The sequence below is a fragment of the Epinephelus moara genome, chromosome 18 (assembly GCF_006386435.1).
Source record: "Epinephelus moara isolate mb chromosome 18, YSFRI_EMoa_1.0, whole genome shotgun sequence".
In the NCBI taxonomy this organism is placed as follows: Eukaryota; Metazoa; Chordata; class Actinopteri; order Perciformes; family Serranidae; genus Epinephelus; species Epinephelus moara.
The window spans coordinates 37992636-38009054 of NC_065523.1; the positions used below are offsets into that span (position 1 = coordinate 37992636).

At 41.7% G+C, this 16419-nt stretch overlaps 3 protein-coding genes and 1 long non-coding RNA gene across 12 annotated transcripts in view; 2 read left to right on the forward strand and 2 right to left on the reverse strand.

The window, feature by feature from the left end:
* Nucleotides 1–3819, reverse strand: part of LOC126405559 (nuclear factor 1 X-type) — a 272630-nt gene extending 268811 nt beyond the window's left edge. For all 7 annotated transcript variants that reach the window (XM_050069350.1, XM_050069348.1, XM_050069353.1 and 4 more), the window contains exon 1: nt 3710–3819. In XM_050069350.1, the coding sequence (XP_049925307.1) occupies nt 3710–3796 (87 nt within the window). In that variant the 5' untranslated portion in view covers nt 3797–3819. The remainder of the gene's footprint in view (nt 1–3709) is intronic.
* LOC126405588 (uncharacterized) overlaps nt 1–16419 on the forward strand; it is a 365681-nt gene that overhangs the window by 247053 nt on the left and 102209 nt on the right. The window lies entirely within an intron of this gene.
* gadd45gip1 (growth arrest and DNA-damage-inducible, gamma interacting protein 1) lies at nt 3783–7739 on the forward strand. Its single transcript, XM_050069386.1, has 2 exons — nt 3783–4171; nt 7221–7739. The coding sequence occupies exons 1-2, from the start codon at nt 3783–3785 to the stop codon at nt 7516–7518; spliced, it is 687 nt and encodes a 228-aa protein (XP_049925343.1). The 3' UTR covers nt 7519–7739.
* zgc:158403 (tetratricopeptide repeat protein 39A) overlaps nt 9786–16419 on the reverse strand; it is a 24033-nt gene continuing 17399 nt past the window's right edge. For 2 of the 3 annotated variants that reach the window (XM_050069341.1, XM_050069344.1), the window contains 2 exons: nt 13117–13233; nt 9786–10176 (listed from right to left, as the gene is read on the reverse strand). In XM_050069341.1, coding sequence (XP_049925298.1) covers nt 10068–10176; nt 13117–13233 — 226 coding nt within the window. In that variant the 3' untranslated portion in view covers nt 9786–10067. The remainder of the gene's footprint in view (nt 10177–13116; nt 13234–16419) is intronic. The other variant, XM_050069343.1, reaches the window with a different exon arrangement.

Here is a 16419-nt window from a genome sequence, read left to right on the forward strand (position 1 = left end):
TGAGCCTCCTACCTGCCTGTCAAACACCATCAACCCACAAACCTTCTCCAGTCCGGACTGAGTGGAGTCCTGCGGGGTGAAGCTGTGAAGGCTGCGAGCGGAGCTAGCTGCTAACAGCCACCGCTGCAACTAACAAACTCCACAAATCCATTCAGCAGCTCCACCATCCACAGTCAGACACACACGGCTGATTATTTACTGCTGAATTACAGCTCACAACTCGCACCAACCCAAACATCCTGGTGCAGACTATTTACTGGAGTTTACAGCCTGTCGCTCATCAGGCATCTGAAGATCATTACAAGCACGGCTGTTCTCGGCTCTCAGTGTCCGATAGTCCACCATGAACATTTTTTCAGGTCTCGTCAGCGAACATGAAACATAGATTTCGTCTTAGTTTTAATTATTAAGATCTATTTTTCGCGTGTCATCGTCCTGTTTTCACCATGAAAAAAAGCTCTTGGTGTTCGTCGACGAAATTAAGACTGTGCTGGTGTGAGTTGCCGAGTGTTGGAGATATCAGCCGTAGAGATGTCTGCCTTCATGCATCTACTGCTAGCTCACGTAGCACCACTGAGCTCGCTAATGTTAGAGCTCAGCTGAGGAGGACGCCATCAGTGTTTATATCTTGCGAGCTTCTCAGCCATAAGTAGATGCACGTTTCCTTCTGCGCAGTGACACGGTTGAGAAGTGTAGTTCGGTAGAAAGAAAATAGCTCCTAAATGAAGCTGCAGCTGATATCTCCAACACTCAGGAACTCACTAATGTAGACTGATAAATAGCATACAGGTACGAGATAACATATGTATTTTGATTTGGAGGTGAACTGTGCCTTTAAGAGACCAGATATGATCTTGCACATCTGACCAACAATGAAGGTCAACGTGTGACCTGTGCTTGTTCCACTTAGAGAAACTAAATCTTCTCTGTACCACTGCAGCCTCTCATTACTTCACTACAAATATACAGCTCTGTACAAATTAAATGCATGTGTAGGAGCAGATGCAGATTAAAGAGGTAATGGTGTAATAACTCAGGTGAGTACGTTCAAGGCTACACAACTTCCCTAAACATGTATTAATACACCACCCATCCCTCCTACTCACACACTCACTCAGAAATAGACCTGTCATCTTGCCACCATCCCCTTATCGTCTAACTGCTAACAAGCCTATTTGCCTGTGACTGACGTTGATGTGATCCCTAAAGCCCCGGGCTTGGCACCAGATCGCTCCTAAGCCAAATTAAGCCTCCGTCATGCCCACCCCCACCTCCAGCCGAGTGCTACCCCTGCCATGGGAACCCTAAATCTTTAATGACGATGGAGAGCTCTGCGCGCTCCCACAACACAAAAGCGATGACATCTGTCTCTGTAAGTGCTGCACTCCAGAGCAACCCCATTTGTTCTATCTCTGCTTCTTGAAAAGAAATCAAATCTAAAAGTTGAGGGAGGGTGGAGGCTGCTAAAAGAGGAAGGAGGAGGTGGAGCTAAGAAGGTTTAAAACAAAGATCCTCTCTTTCAAAGGAGGTTTATTTCCCTGCCCAGTGGCCCTTAAATGTTCAAAGAAGGTGTTAAAGAGTCTCAGCTCCCCTCCTCGCTCTGGTGCTCTGGCTACGGCCCACCTGCTCACAACTACCTCCAAGTCAACGGGGACGTTCACTGAAAAACATCCACGCTGACGTTAACTCCTGAAAGTCACGCGGTTCAATTTTCCAGTACAACCAAACCTAAAAACAATCACTTCTTATGAAACACTGTAAAACAAAAATGTCTGAAACTGATGTGATACAGCGACCGCACAGAGAAAAGGATTTTCGTTACAAAGCCTTAAAGATTTGTCAACACATCCTCGCTGCAACCTCGTCACATGTCCACGTTTGGTCATGGACTTTCCACGTCCACATATGACGTCCAAGGTACCCTGGGTGTGTTGGTTGTTGACGTTCTGGGACGCCGTGTCAACTTCAGCCTGTTACATGCATTGTCTGTTGAATTTACGTTCGTGTTGCCTTCACAACAAACCCATGTGGTTGGGTTTGGAAAAAAAGAACAGGGTTTGGCTTTAGTTCTTATGGGAAGCGAACACCGACCTCTCGGGTGGAAATTGTTGGGCCTGCAACTGAAATTAGTCTAACTTGTCCATCTAGTACTTCTGATGCCATGACAGCTGTCCTGCGGGAACATGATCCTCAGGGGGTCTTGACCAAGTATCCACTGGTCAGTGAAGATGTAAAAATACATACTAACACCGTGTTTCCCCGTGACGCCGCCGTACGCCGTTAAACAATAACGGTGACTGGTCACGTATCATGGTGACGTGAAAGGATGGCTTTTTTCATCAGCGTCTGACGCCAGAAGTCACAGGTCAAGCGCCAGATTTCGTCAACTTCAGAGTGAGACCGCTCTGGATTCGTCCCACATCTGACCACCTTAAAAACTGTAAAGTTCTCCATCTTCTTTGCCCATAGACTGTGATGGATGCAGCTGCTGTGACATCACCCATTGGTTGGTGGACTCAAGTAGAGGGCTGCAGGGATGATGTTTTTTGTAGGCCAACACAGAAGTTCTTTTTGCCCTGGTTCCCTCAACAAAAAGGCCAAAAGACAAACTTTTTGAAGCGTGAATGTAGTTGCCGGAAGTAAAAAGCTAACACTAGGCAATAAATGGCCTAAACTTTGGTCGCAGGACTTTAAAACCGCCACCACAACAAGGCTGTAAAGACGTGTTCAGCGTGATGACGTTCTGTAGTCTCATTCAACCCCCTGTTAGCAACGGCCTTTGATGAGACACCTAAAAGCTTCAAAATTTATGAGTGGGGTATTTTATGTCGTAGAACCAAATCTGAAAGTCTCTCCGGCTTGTGTGATACACAGACTTTAATTGAGGCATTGAACCAAAAAAACATTCTAAAAGCTATTTTATTTTATTTCATTTTTTTAAATAAACAGGCCTAATTAAACACCAAGACTGGCATTACGCAAAACCTCAATTGGTCAGCCAGTCGTCTCTGTTAAAAAAAACCTATGGAACTGTCTATAAACTGAATTGAATGCAGCACAATTTCAATGTTTTTTAGAGGTGTTAAATCATGGCAACATTGTTCTCCCACCTAATACCTCTGTAGACACACCTGCACGTTGTAGATGTATTTGTGGTGTACTTCAATTTCTTTTTCTATTCAACTTTTAAAAATCATACTGTGCACAGGTGTTACAATGTGACTATGGTGTCCATGTCAAATTAAGTAAACTAACTACTTCCTCCACCACTTAAAATGTCAAAACAATAAAAATGGTTAAAAACAATTCCTCAGACATCAAAGCAAAGTCTTCAAATTGCTTGTTTCTTTAAACAGTCCAGGACATTTAATTTAAATTGATGTAAGAAAAGAGAAAAGACGCAAACGACACTTTTGAGAAGATGGAAATACAGAATGTTTGCTATTTTTGCTCAACAATTGATAAACACTACATTAATAATTAAAATATTCGTCGAATAATTTTCTGTAGATCAACTAACTGACTCATAGATTGGTTGTTTCAACACCATCATCCTTTTGGATTTCTTTTGTGTCATACACTAACTTAAAATAACTCCTGTGTTTCATTAAAAGCATTTTTAGTTAACTTTTTTGTATTAACATATTCCGTATAACTGAAGTGTGATGTTTTATTGTGTAGACAAACATTTGAGAGCACATGGACTCACCTGCCGTGGCGAGCAGGCACTGCGGCGGTCACCTCTGTCTCCTCTCCGGGGTCCTTCTTGTTGAGGAAGAAAAATGGCGGCGTCCATGCTATGCTGCAGGACGGCAATGTTATGTCGGACTTTTAAGGGACTTTCATGTTCAAAACCTGTACTTTCCGCGTCCTCTCTGCTGCAGACAGCGTCCTATAACCCCAGACCGTTAAAGCTCAACCTCCGTGATCCGTACATCCCGGACAAGGACAGCCAGAAGACACCGGAGTGGCAGAAGTCGGCCCGGTACGACAGGAAGCTGTTCGGTCGGTACGGGTCGGCGTCGGGCATCGATCCTGCCTCTCTGTGGCCCAGCGACGAGGAGCTGGATAAGATCATCGCAGAGGAGAAGGAGTGGCAGCCACCGCTAGACGTGATGCTGAAGAACATCGAGGTCAGGGAGAAGGAGGAAACCAAGAAGCGGCTGGAGAGGTGAGACATGCTAACGTAGCTAACGGCTAATACGTCCATTATCGGACAGCTGGTTAGCCTGACCGCAGGTCTGTCGACTCTCAGTGTAGCTCTGTGCTAGCATGAATATAACAGGTCAGGATGTGTTACCTCCTGTTTACAAGTACTCACATCTTTTACTTAAGTAAAAATACTAATACCTAGTGGGGTACTGCATCAAGTAGGACTACTCAGTTAGCCAGGCAACTGCCACAACAGCTCCATCAGCTTCTTTGTTAATAAATGGTAATAATCAATACTTATGACTAATAAATGAGGCAATGAACAATCAATTAATTGGCCTTACACTTTGTGTTTACAGCACAGATCTATACAATCAGCACAGGTTAAAGGTGGACACCAAAGATCAACGCCACCAGTTCAGTCAGTATCCAGAAGAATGTTATGTCACAGTGAAGTTGACCTTTGACCTTTTAGCTATATAATGTCATCACTTCATTATTTTATCCTATTAGACATGTGTGTGATATGCTGTCATAATTAGAATTCAGAGTGCGGTCACAGTGACCTTCGACCACCATATTCCAGTCAGTTCATTCGCAAGTCCAAGTGGACGTTTGTGCCAAAGTTGGGGAAATTCCCTGAAAACCAGAAGACATAACGCCTCCAGCCCTGGCCATCGCCGGCGTACAAAATCATTCTATTGCTTTTATGGCACTAACGTGTTTGTATTTTCATAATTAACGACAGAAAAATGGCAAAAAATGATGAAATGAAACCTCTTGAACTCACAAGAGAGATGAAACAAGTCCCCTCAGACTGCAGTATGGATCAGGCTCCAAATAGGCTGGATCTTACATTCCCCATCATGCAACTGGGAAGCACCTTTAATATAATAAGATGCTGTCAACATACTGCAAGGAATGTTCCTAACAAATAAGTTCCCTGACGTTTAACAGAAATTTAAACCTCGATTAGATGACAGAAAGCAAGAAAAATGTCAGAAAACAGTCAAAATTTAATTAAAAATAAACTACAAAGTTCAGGGTTCCCACGGTCGTGGAAAACCTGGAGACGTCATGGAATTTCACAGTTACATTTTCTAGGCCTGGATAAGTCATCGTTGTGTGTAATGAAAGTGTGACAGTAATCCTCCATGGATAACCTTCCAAATGTTTTAACATAGCAGCAAATTTATTATCTGTAGCTGTTGATGTTACGCTTTAATATGCATCGATGTGTGAAAACGTTTTATTTACCATCACATACGTTTCTTCATTTTCTCCCCGTGTTCAGTCTCTTTCTTCAGCTATGCCAGCTCGCTGAAAATTTGTTTGAATGTTTGATATGTTTGAAAAACACCCGGCAAGCGGGGCAAGAGAATAAATTGTCAGGGGTCCTTGAAAAGTCGCAGAAATTTTTTGATATTTTGTCCATGAAATTGTGTGGGAACCCTGAAGATCAAACATCGTATATTGTAAGGGCCATTTAGATCTCGTTATTTGCTTTGCATCATGCGTCATGAACATTGCACATTGTTCTAGAAAACATAACAATTAAACAATATTCTTTAAGGAAAATAAATCTTTAGGAAATGTACCTGATTATCACAGCCTTTTAATTAAAAAAGTTAAACAACGTAAAACTGAGATAAAGCAGCAAAACAAACGAGAGGCAGTTGATTTATTGTTGGCTCAGTATGTGTGTGTATGTGCATGTACTGTGACAGTTGTGTAGAGTTGACGCAGGCACATTTATTGATGTTAAAGTGTATGTTGAGAAAAGCTGGGGGGGGGCGGGGCAGAAATCTGGGAAAGCGAAAAAAGCAAAAAACCTTCCTGCAGCTCTCCTCTCTGTCCTAAGCCCCTCCCACTAGACGACCTACAGGCATCTGCACACGTTTCATACAGTAACCCAGTGCTTCTTATACATTGGTTCATTTAATCTGTTTTCATTGTAGAGCTCTTTCTCTGTTTATCAGACCACAGATGAAACAAGAAGCTGCTAGACACCTCACGGTCTCTCCGCCTTGCTCCCCGCCCTGTGGACTGCTTCACCGGGAGAACAGGCAGCAGCTCTGAAAATGGAGCTACGATCAGCAGCTATAATGACTCAAATTCAGCCAGCATTGGATGTCACAGCAGGCTGGTGGCCAACAGCAGCAGCGCCGGGTCAAACCAGTGTAACAGCAGCAACAGTTTGCTGATCAGAGATCAAAATTTGGGATGTCGGGGTAGTCCAGTCCCCCAGAGCTAGGGTTTGTGCTTGCTGGATTTGAGTTGCTGTGGCCGCTAACTGGAGCTGCTGCCCACTCACCTCCCAGTCAGGTAGTCTGTAGCGGCGGGGAGTGAGGCGGAGGACACGCTACGATTTGAGGCTTGAACTTCAGTCTGTCTCCTTTTTTTGGGTTGCTTTGCAGTGTCGGCAGTTGCTGCCAATGCTGGAGTAGCAACTTTCTCTTCAGGATTCTCCGCCATTGAATCAGGTTTTGACCGTCTGACAGGACGTGCACGCACATCTGCATTTGTAGAACAGCCAATAGGAACGCCCTCTCTCTGAAATGACCTGTGATTGGCCAAAGTCTCTCGTCTCTGGTTAGATTTCCTAAAACCTGAAAACAGAGCCAAGAGGAGGTGCAGGAGTCCAGTTTTCCTTCAGAAAACTTGAATTACAATATGCTCAAAGTTTATTATGGGAAATTTACCCAATGGCATCAAAACAAAACTTCCTACCACAGTTTTAATGTGCATGGTCCCAAATAAATAACAGGTATCGATGTGTATGCGTGTGTGCTGTATTTCTTCATTGTCATTTTAGTACAGGCTGTGGAATATGGACGGACAGACTTGTCCTGGGCCGAAAGAGATCCAAATAAAAACACGAGGAAGAGACGAGATCATGATCTGAGTTATTACAATTCATCGTGCGAGGAACATGAACCGTACCAAATGTCGCAGCAATCCGTCTCATAGTTGTGGAGACATAATCTGAACCAAGCGAGCATTGTGCAGCTATGCATCATGCACCACATGAACATCTGTTATACTAATCTTTTCCATTTCCATCGCAGGGAGAAGCTCATAGCAGCTAACATGGCCAAAATGCCCAAGATGATAGCTGACTGGCGCAAAGAGAAGCGTGAAGCCAAGCTCAAGCTGAAGGCGGAGAAAGCTCGCCGTGCAAAGTTGCTGGTCGAGGCCAGAGAGCGTTTTGGCTACAACGTGGACCCCCGCAGCCCCAAGTTCTTGGAACTTATTGCTGAAATCGAAAAGGAAGACAAGAGGAAGAAGAAACTCCTGAAACGCAGACAGAGAGAGGAGCAGGTATCAGCGGCACCCCCGGTCAAACCTCCTGCTGCCTCCTCGTAGTCTTGGACCGAGTCATTTCAGACAGAACTATCTGCTGGGCCTCGGTCGAACTGTGTTGAATGAGATGGACGGTGTGCTGCAGCTCAGTCGGACATTTAAGAGTTTCTAAGTTACAGTTCCTGTTTGTGTTGTCTCATGTTCCCTTTAAAGAAAACACCATCCATGATCTTTTTCTTCTGTAAAAAATGACCTGAAATAAATTAATTTCTTTACAAACTGAATTTTGTCTAAAATATTCTTAAAGGAAGAAGATGAATATTACAAGATGACAAACTGCAGAATGATGCTCATTTAGTAAAATCAAGACAAAACAAAGACATTTGCGTGTTGAATTTATTTGTGCAAAAATAATTTTCATACATTCAGAAGTGTTTGGAAGGTGCGCGCACCGACCCAGATGTGCCTGAACACTGAAACTTGACTAATTAAAACTCACCAACAAGTGAGATTAAAACAGCAGTAAACAGTTGTTTCACCTCTTCAGTGTGTGTCAGCGACGGTGCACCATGCTCGTATGCACGACTCTGCTGGCTCCTGACTTTGGGTCCGAAATGTCTTCAAAAATTAAATTAGGTTTTAGAACTTTGGCATTAATTGTTTTTATGCAGTTGTGTGTGAAATACTACAAAGGAGGATTAGTGCTACATTAAAAAATGTATTAGAAAAAGACTATTCCAGAAGTCACTATTAAAAAAAAGTTGTAATATAATGAAAGTAAAGTCGTACTATTTGGAGAAAAAACTCATTACGAGAATAAAGTAATTTTGTGACTAATGTGGTATTTCAGAGGAAAAAAGTCAGTATTACGAGAATAAAGTCAAACTATTTTAAAGGGGCGTTGGTGGGCTAGTGGTAGAGCAGGCGCCGCAGCGGTCCGGGTTCGACTCCAGCCTGAAGCCCTTTGCTGCATGTCTCTCCCTCTCTCTCTCCCCCTTTCACACTTCACTATCCTGTCAATTAAAGGCAAAAAAGCCCTAAAAATATCTTTTAAAAAAAAAAAATTTTTAAAAAGTTTGTAATGTGAGAGCAAAATCGTATTTAAGAAAAAAGTCTAAATAAAATGAGAAAATTTGAGAAAAAGTTAATATTGTGAGTCAAGTAGTAATTTAGAGGGAAAAAAGGAATATTACAAGAATAAATAAGTAATTTAATATTATAAAGTCATACTATTATGAAAAAAGTCAAAATTTAATGAGAATAAAGACATACTATGTCGAGGAAAAGTTGAAACATGACAAAATTGTAATTTTACGAGAATTAAGTCGTACCGTTTCAAGAAAGGTCATGATATTGAGAGCAAAGTCGTGTTTTTGAGAAAAATTGTAATACTCTGAAAATAAAGTTGTAATTTATGAGAATAAAATCATACTACTCAAAAAAGTCAAAATTGAATAGGAATAAAGACTATTTTGAGAAAAAGTTGGAATGTGAGAGTTAAGTTGTAGTTTCGAGAAAAAAGTATTATTACAAGAATTAAGTTGTAATTTGAGAATAAAGTCATACGGTTTAAAGAAAAAAGTCATAATTTAATGAGATTAAAGACATTTACAGAAAAAGTTTGAATTAAACGAGAACAAAGGCATACTGTTTTGAGAAAAAAAGACATTGTATTACGATAATAAAGTTGTAATTTAAATAGCACAGCCATATTTTGAGAAAAAGTCAGAATGTGAGAGTAAAGTCGTATTTTCAAGAAATAAAAAGTTGTGATATTGATGAGAATAAAGTCAAACTATTATGAGAAAAAAGTCATTACGAGAATTAGTCATAATTTTATAAGAAAAAATTGTAATTTAACAGGATTTAACTTGTAAACATATATATGAAAAAATGATGCCAGAAAATCGGGAGACATGATAAAAATGGCGACAAAATCCCTGGCGAATTTTTCCTTGAAGATTTATGATTTTAATCACATAATATTAACTTTTTCTTGTAAAATTACAACTTAATTCTTGTAACATTTCATTTTTTTTCTTGAAATAGTAGGATACATTTTGACTTTATTCTTGTTATAGTACAATCTTTTTCTCAAAACTACAACTTCATTCTCATATTATTATAACTTTATTCCAAAATCCTTTTTTTAATGTGGCTGTAATCCTCCTCCGTAAAATACCGTAAACATCTGAACACTTTAAAATGTCATTCCAAAGTTACTTAATTAACTAATAATCATGTCCTTCAGTACAATAAAATAAAGTCATCACTATACATTTCAATAAATCACAACATTAGATATTTATAGTGGCTTTCAATCAGCTGTTGATTAAAATGAAGTGTTCTTTAATTTTCAGTGTGAAATAAAAACAGTGTCCATGACATAAATCGTCTACCGTATGTACACTGTCCCTCGTCTGGGAAGCACAGGCTGCTGTAAAACAGGTGAGACCTTTTGTCCAGCGACATGTCAGTGTGGACGTGAACACAGTGATAAAACACCCAGCACTCACTTTGTAAAAATGGATATATGTTAAAAAACACTGGGTATCGAGCTAAAACAGCCGTGACTGTCGAGGAAACACAGTCCAGTGTTTGGAAATGTCCTCCTACATGTGAGTGTCCTCCTCGTCTCCAGGGTCAGCCTTGAGTTTGGCCAGAGCAGCGTGCACCCTGAACTGTGTGCGAGACTCCATCGAGTATTCTTTGTAGTTGTGTCTGTGAATGGAAGCAGTGAGGAGGTTAAAGACGGAGAGAACAGGAAGCAGAGGGCTGAAAAATAATGTGTGCAGTAAATACAGTGTTTGTTATCAGCACCTTATGTATGAAAATAATCTTGAAGTATCTTTATCTCCAGTGAGCGGATAAGGTTTGGGTTGATAAAGCCTTTCATATCTACAGTCTGTGTAACAGGCAGACAGCGACCTCTAGTGTTCATGTAGTGGCTTTACACTGAGCAACCACACAGACAGAACCACCAACACACTGCAGAGATAATCCTGTTCAAACAGTCCTGTAATAAAGACTTTGTTGGTGAAATGATTCTAACTGCAGTAAATAAATATAATAAGTCATATAGATGAAAAAATGTTTGAATATTGCTCAACTTCAGCACAGTTTCAAGATTAGAGTCACTAATTCAGTATCTGACCAAATGTCTCCCCTTCTGTTCCTGAGATATGACGCTAAAACATGATGATGTCATAGTGAAGGTGACCTTGTTTGTGTATCGTCTGTATCATCACGTCATCATTTAATTCTATTACATATTTGTGTTATGAATTGAATGAACTTTCCACCCCCAAGTTCCAAACAGTTCATTCATGAGTTCAAGTGAACGTTTGTGCCAAATCTGAGGACATTCCCTCAAGGTGTTCTTGAGATACTGTGTTCATGACAATGCAATGGACGAGGTCACAGTGACCTTTGACCACCAAAGTCTGATGTGTTCACACAGGGCCAGAATAAAACAAAACATGTGAATGAATTACATGTAAAGTCAATGTAAAGATGTTATTAGACACCAATTCCGGCCAGACGGCGCGATGCATGCGACACAAATAATGCAAATAATAATAATGCAAATTAAGCAGTGTGAATGAAATGAGTAACATTATTTTGCGTCATACGCTTATTCGCAAGAGTTTAAAAATCTTAACTTCAGCGACCAATTTGTGCCACGATAGCTAATCAGCATTGAGATCCTCCTGGGATGTATGACGCCGAGGACATACTGGTGGAAGTTCTTTCATCGATTCAAGTCAACACAACATAATGAGTTCATCTTTCACTAACAGTGGATGTTTGTGCCAAATTTGAAAACATTCCCCCATGGGGTTCTTGAGATACAGCGTTCACGACAATGCATCGGACGAGGTCACAGTGACCTTTGACCACCAAATTCTAATGTTGTGTTCATACCAGGCGCAAATAAAACAATTCCTGTGAATAAATTACACGTAAAGTCAATGTGAAGATGTGATTAGATGCAAATTCCCGCTAGGCAGCGCGATGGACGTGATGCATTCGACGCAAATTACACGAAATACGCAAATCAAGCAGTGTGAATGGAGCAAGTAGCATCATTTCCTATCATACACTTATTCGCGAGAGTTGAAAAATCTGAACTTTAGCGACTGTTTCTCTCTGCAGTAACCAATCAGCATTGAGATCCTCAGGGGACGTATGATGTCAGCGGATGTTGATTAGATTCAGTGAGTTATTGGCGCAAATGAAGCGAGTCAACAAAATATTCTAGTGTTCAAACTTGAGCGAGTAACGCAACATGAAACACAACATAATGAGTTTCTTTGACTCACAGTGAACGTTTGTGCCAAATGTGAAAAAAATTCCCTCATAATGCTCTTGACACACGGCGTTTACAACAATGTGGCGGACGAGGTCACAGTGACCTTAAACTTTGACCACCAAATTCGAATTAGTGCATCCTTGAAATCTTTCAAAGTGGATGTTCGTGCCAAATTTGCAGAAATTACTTAAAGGTGTCTTTGAAATATCGTGTTCATGAGAATGGGACAGACGGACAACCTGAAAACGCAAAAATGAAAAGAAACAGCTTTACGTTATCACTTGACGTTAGCTTGGAGATACAAACGGATACAAGATGGAGGTCAACCCACAGAGCTCTGCTGTTCAGCACTGTCCAATGGGATGATTTGAGAGGCGGGGCTTCTGTGGTGGTCAGGACAACAAGTTTACAGTTGGTAAACAATGGAGGAGAAACTGGTGGTAGTGGTTGCTGGATACCCAGAGCTATACGGCCTGATGATAGACAGCAGGTTGTCAAACTGCCCCTGAGTCATCCTAAAATCTGCCTGTAAACGTCCATGATGGAGGAGAAGCTCCTGGACCAACTGGTGGTACTCCCCATGATCCAGCCTCTTTTTCAGGGTCTCATGTACCCACACAGATCTCTGTTTATCTGCTGACAGCCTCTCACCCTCAACCACACCTAATGTGCACACAGGCACATTAGGTGTCAAACATGTTTTATATTACAGGCTGCAGGTTTACCTACATCAAACATTTCATTTCTGTATTACATGAGTTATATTCTGTGGACACGAGAATGAAAATGACTGTTACGTGCCGTGTTGTGTTTGGTGTTGTTTTGTGTTCTCTCTCTCGCCAGGTACCGCCCCCCCCTCCTCCCTCCGCTGATTACCACAGCTGTGGCCCATCACAGCGGTGTGATTAAAACCACCCTGGAAAACTGGAGCCGGTGGCTAGTGGGCCTTTCCGGCAGTGTGCAGTGCAGACCGTAGCTGTGTGTGTGGTGGTGTGCGCTCGGGTGTTTAGTGACCCAGTCCCAGTGTTTATTCTTCTGCCTTTGTTATTGATTATTGATTATCTGTTATATCATTCTTGTTGCTAGTCGGCTCCCCTTATTTGGGAGCTTCTTTTGTGTTTTGCAATCGTAAATAAATCACTGCCTTGCAGTCGCTTTAGTTTACTCCCGTGTTCTTCATTATCGGTTATTGGTTATTTGTGTTAATTGTTACCTCCCCTCCCCTAGGCCCTTAAGGGTTCGTAACAATGACACATTCATCTTCCTGGATCTCTGTGGCAGGACGTGACTGCTGCTCTCTGCTGTTGGACAGTATGCACCAGTGAAGCTGCTGTACAGGAGGAACTTACTTGGCCTTGTGCAGCAGTTTAACAGCCTCGTCCCTCCTGCCTTGGTCTATGTAGAGCAGACTGAGCTCCACCAGAGAGTTCGGCACCAGGTAGTGATCAAACTTGATCTTCTTTTCACTGAGCACACACACAAACAAAGATGGAGAATTAATTGTCACACTTGAGTCATGGCTTAAGTCAACACCCTGTGATACTCTACCAGAGTTCTGTTTTTCTGAGCAGGTAGGTGACCTGCTTTCGAAATGTTTCTCACAAGATGTGCCTGACTTCCTCCTGAGTCATTTCAGTTAATGTCAGTGTGATTTCAACAGGAGCTAATGTCATCCCGGGTTGCTGAGTAAATATTCACTCTGTGACTTGGTGGGTGAGTTTAGACGAATTCATAATTCCTAAGCAAACATGACATTGTCAGTACAGCCGGTGAAGAGCTGCCTGTAGATGTTTTCTTAAAGGAACACTTCACCAACAAAGTGATCATTTGTGTATCATGGAGGAAACTTTGTTTTTCTCTCAGTGAACGAAGGATCCAAAAACAGAGTCAATTCGTAATTGATTTAAGTCACTGGGGTCCGCGTTTAACCACAGCAAAACTATGGAAAAAGCATTTTCATTAAACCCTTAATAATTTGCTGTTTAGACCTTGGTTACAACTGGCAGATTAATCAATTGGTGCATTAATAAATTCAGTTTCAGACACTATACTGGAGGTGGCCAAACTACAGTCAGCTGCCCTCTTTTAAAGGGCCCGCAACGAATTTTTAAAAATAAATTACAGCACGGCTTGAGCATGTTTCTAATAAACTGCACTGTATGTAAATTTCACAGCCTGCTGCGGCCATCTTAAACAGCTAGGCTAATACCAGTATTGCACTTCTTAAATTGAACACTAGATGTCACTACTTCACCTACAATGATTGATTACACGTTGATAAAAATATTTACCTCAGTAAACATGGCGGAAAAGACGGATGATAAGAGAAATACTTTTTGTACCACGTGGACACGCTCATAAACTACTGTCATGTCAAACGTTAATCTGTTTAGTTGTGGTTGCGAAGTAATTTTGATAGAAAATGCATTTTCAATGGCAGTTGGACTTTTCTGGTCTAGAAAACCTGATTTTCTTGCCATGTAAGTGGTTGAAAACTTTGCATTTACTATTGTTTGGCCCGTGACTCCGGATATTTTTCTGTATATGGCTCACAATCAAAAAAACATGGCCACTATGCACAAAAACATAGAAGCTATTTCTATACGAAATAACGAACAGTAAGTTTCAAACAGTGCTCCAAGTTTGTGCCAGAGTGCTCTCATGACGTAAACTGTCATCGGAACAAATTTTGCATGGCACTGATGAACATGTTTCCCCAAATAACACTGAGTCAAATAATGAATGGTCAAAGCTTGTGTGCAGGAAGTCAAGTCCAGTTGCAGAACTATTTGTATTGATGGAGCCAATAAATAATTAAATCTACCGGTATTACACGTCTGTCTGTCCTGGAGGAAGGATCCCTCCTCAGTTCTCTCTCAGGGTCTTGTTCATTAGTGAGGGTAGAATGGAGCGTGAGATGGATCGATGGTTTGTTGAGGCATCTGCAGTGGTGCAGGCAGTAGTGACTGAAAGAATGAAGTCGCAGATGCAAGCAACCGAAATGAGTTTCCTCTGTAGGGTGTCTGGGCTCAGCCTTAGAAATAGGGGGAGGAGTCAGACATCTGGAGGGAGCTCGGAGTAGAGCCGCTGCTCCTTTGCGTCAAAAGGGGTCAGTTGAGGTGGTTCAACGTCTGATCAGGATCCTCCTGGGTGCCTCCTGTTAGAGGTGTTCTGGGCACGTCCCACTGGTAGGAGGCCCCGGGGCAGACCCAGAACACACTGGAGGGATTATATATCTCATCTGGCCTGGGAACACCTCGGGGTCCCCCAGGAGGAGCTGGAAAGTGTTGCTGGGGAGAAAAACGTCTGCACCTGGGACCCGGCTTCGGATAAGCAGTTGAAAATGGATGGATGGAGTTTTTTCTTATCCACTGTGAGGGTCCAAGGACAGAGAGATGCCGTATGCTGTACAGCCCTCTGAGCCAGACTGTGATTTGTGGTATTGGGTTTTATAAATGAAACTGAATTGAATTTTTTATTTGTTCAGCCATTTGAGGCTTTGTGATTGGACTATAATGAATCTGACCTGACTAATCTGTAAAGCACTCTGCGTAGCCTTTGGGTATGAAATGTGTTAGATAAATAAAGTCGCCTTGCCTAAATAAACAATCAAATTACAATCTGTTGTGGCTTATTACGTTAACTAATAAATGACGCTTGTAAAGCTGTAGTATGAAAGCAACATCACACAATGTCATTATTCTGCACCAGCTCACACACCTTAAAAATATTAAAATGGAACTAGAATTACCACCCCACGGTTGTATGACTCCGCCCACCAGTCCACCCTGTGGTTGTATGACTCCGCCCACCAGTCCACCCTACCCTGTGGTTGTATGACTCCGCCCACCAGTCCACCCTGTGGTTGTATGACGCCGCCCACCAGTCCACCCTGTGGTTGTATGACTCCGCCCACCAGTCCACCCTGTGGTTGTATGACTCACCAGNACCAAATGTCTCCCCTTCTGTTCCTGAGATATGACGTTAAAACATGATGATGTCACAGTCAAGCTGACCTTTGACCTTTGACCTTCATTATTTCACCCTGTTAGACATTTGTGCAAAATTGTGGAATAATCAGTGTTTGAATTCTGGAGTCATGGCCAAAAACACTTGTGACCTTGACCTTTGACCACAAAATTCTAATGAGATTATTCTTCAGTCCAAGTGGACGTTTGACGTGGATGTTTCAAATTTAAAGAAATTCCCTAAAGCTGTTCTTGAGATATCACATTCACATGAATGATACCGATACAAGGTCATATTGACCATGACCAAAATATAATCAGTTCATCGTTGAGTTCAAGTGAACGTTTGTGCCAAATTTAAAGGTGTTTTTGATCTATCGCATTCACAAGAACGAGATAGAAAACATCACAGTGACATTGACCTTTGGCCACCAAAATCAAATGAGTTCATCATTGAGTCCAAATTTGTGCAAAATTTGAAGAAATTCCCTTAAAGGGATAGTGCACAAAAAATTAAAATTCAGCCATTATCTACTCACCCATATGCCGAGGGAGGCTCAGGTGAAGTTTTAGAGTCCTCACATCACTTGCAGAGATCCAAGGGGAGAGGAGGTAGCAACACAACTCCACCTAATGGAGGCTGACGGTGCCCCAGATTCAAACGTCCAAAAACACATAATTGAA

What these genes read in the sequence shown, in the direction of transcription:
- gadd45gip1 (XM_050069386.1), top strand. Translation starts at nt 3,783, where the DNA reads ATGGCGGCGTCCATGCTATGCTGCAGGACGGCAATGTTATGTCGGACT. An exon ending in ACCAAGAAGCGGCTGGAGAG is followed by an intron (nt 4,172 to 7,220) that starts GTGAGACATGCT and finishes TTTCCATCGCAG; the next exon opens with GGAGAAGCTCATAGCAGCTA.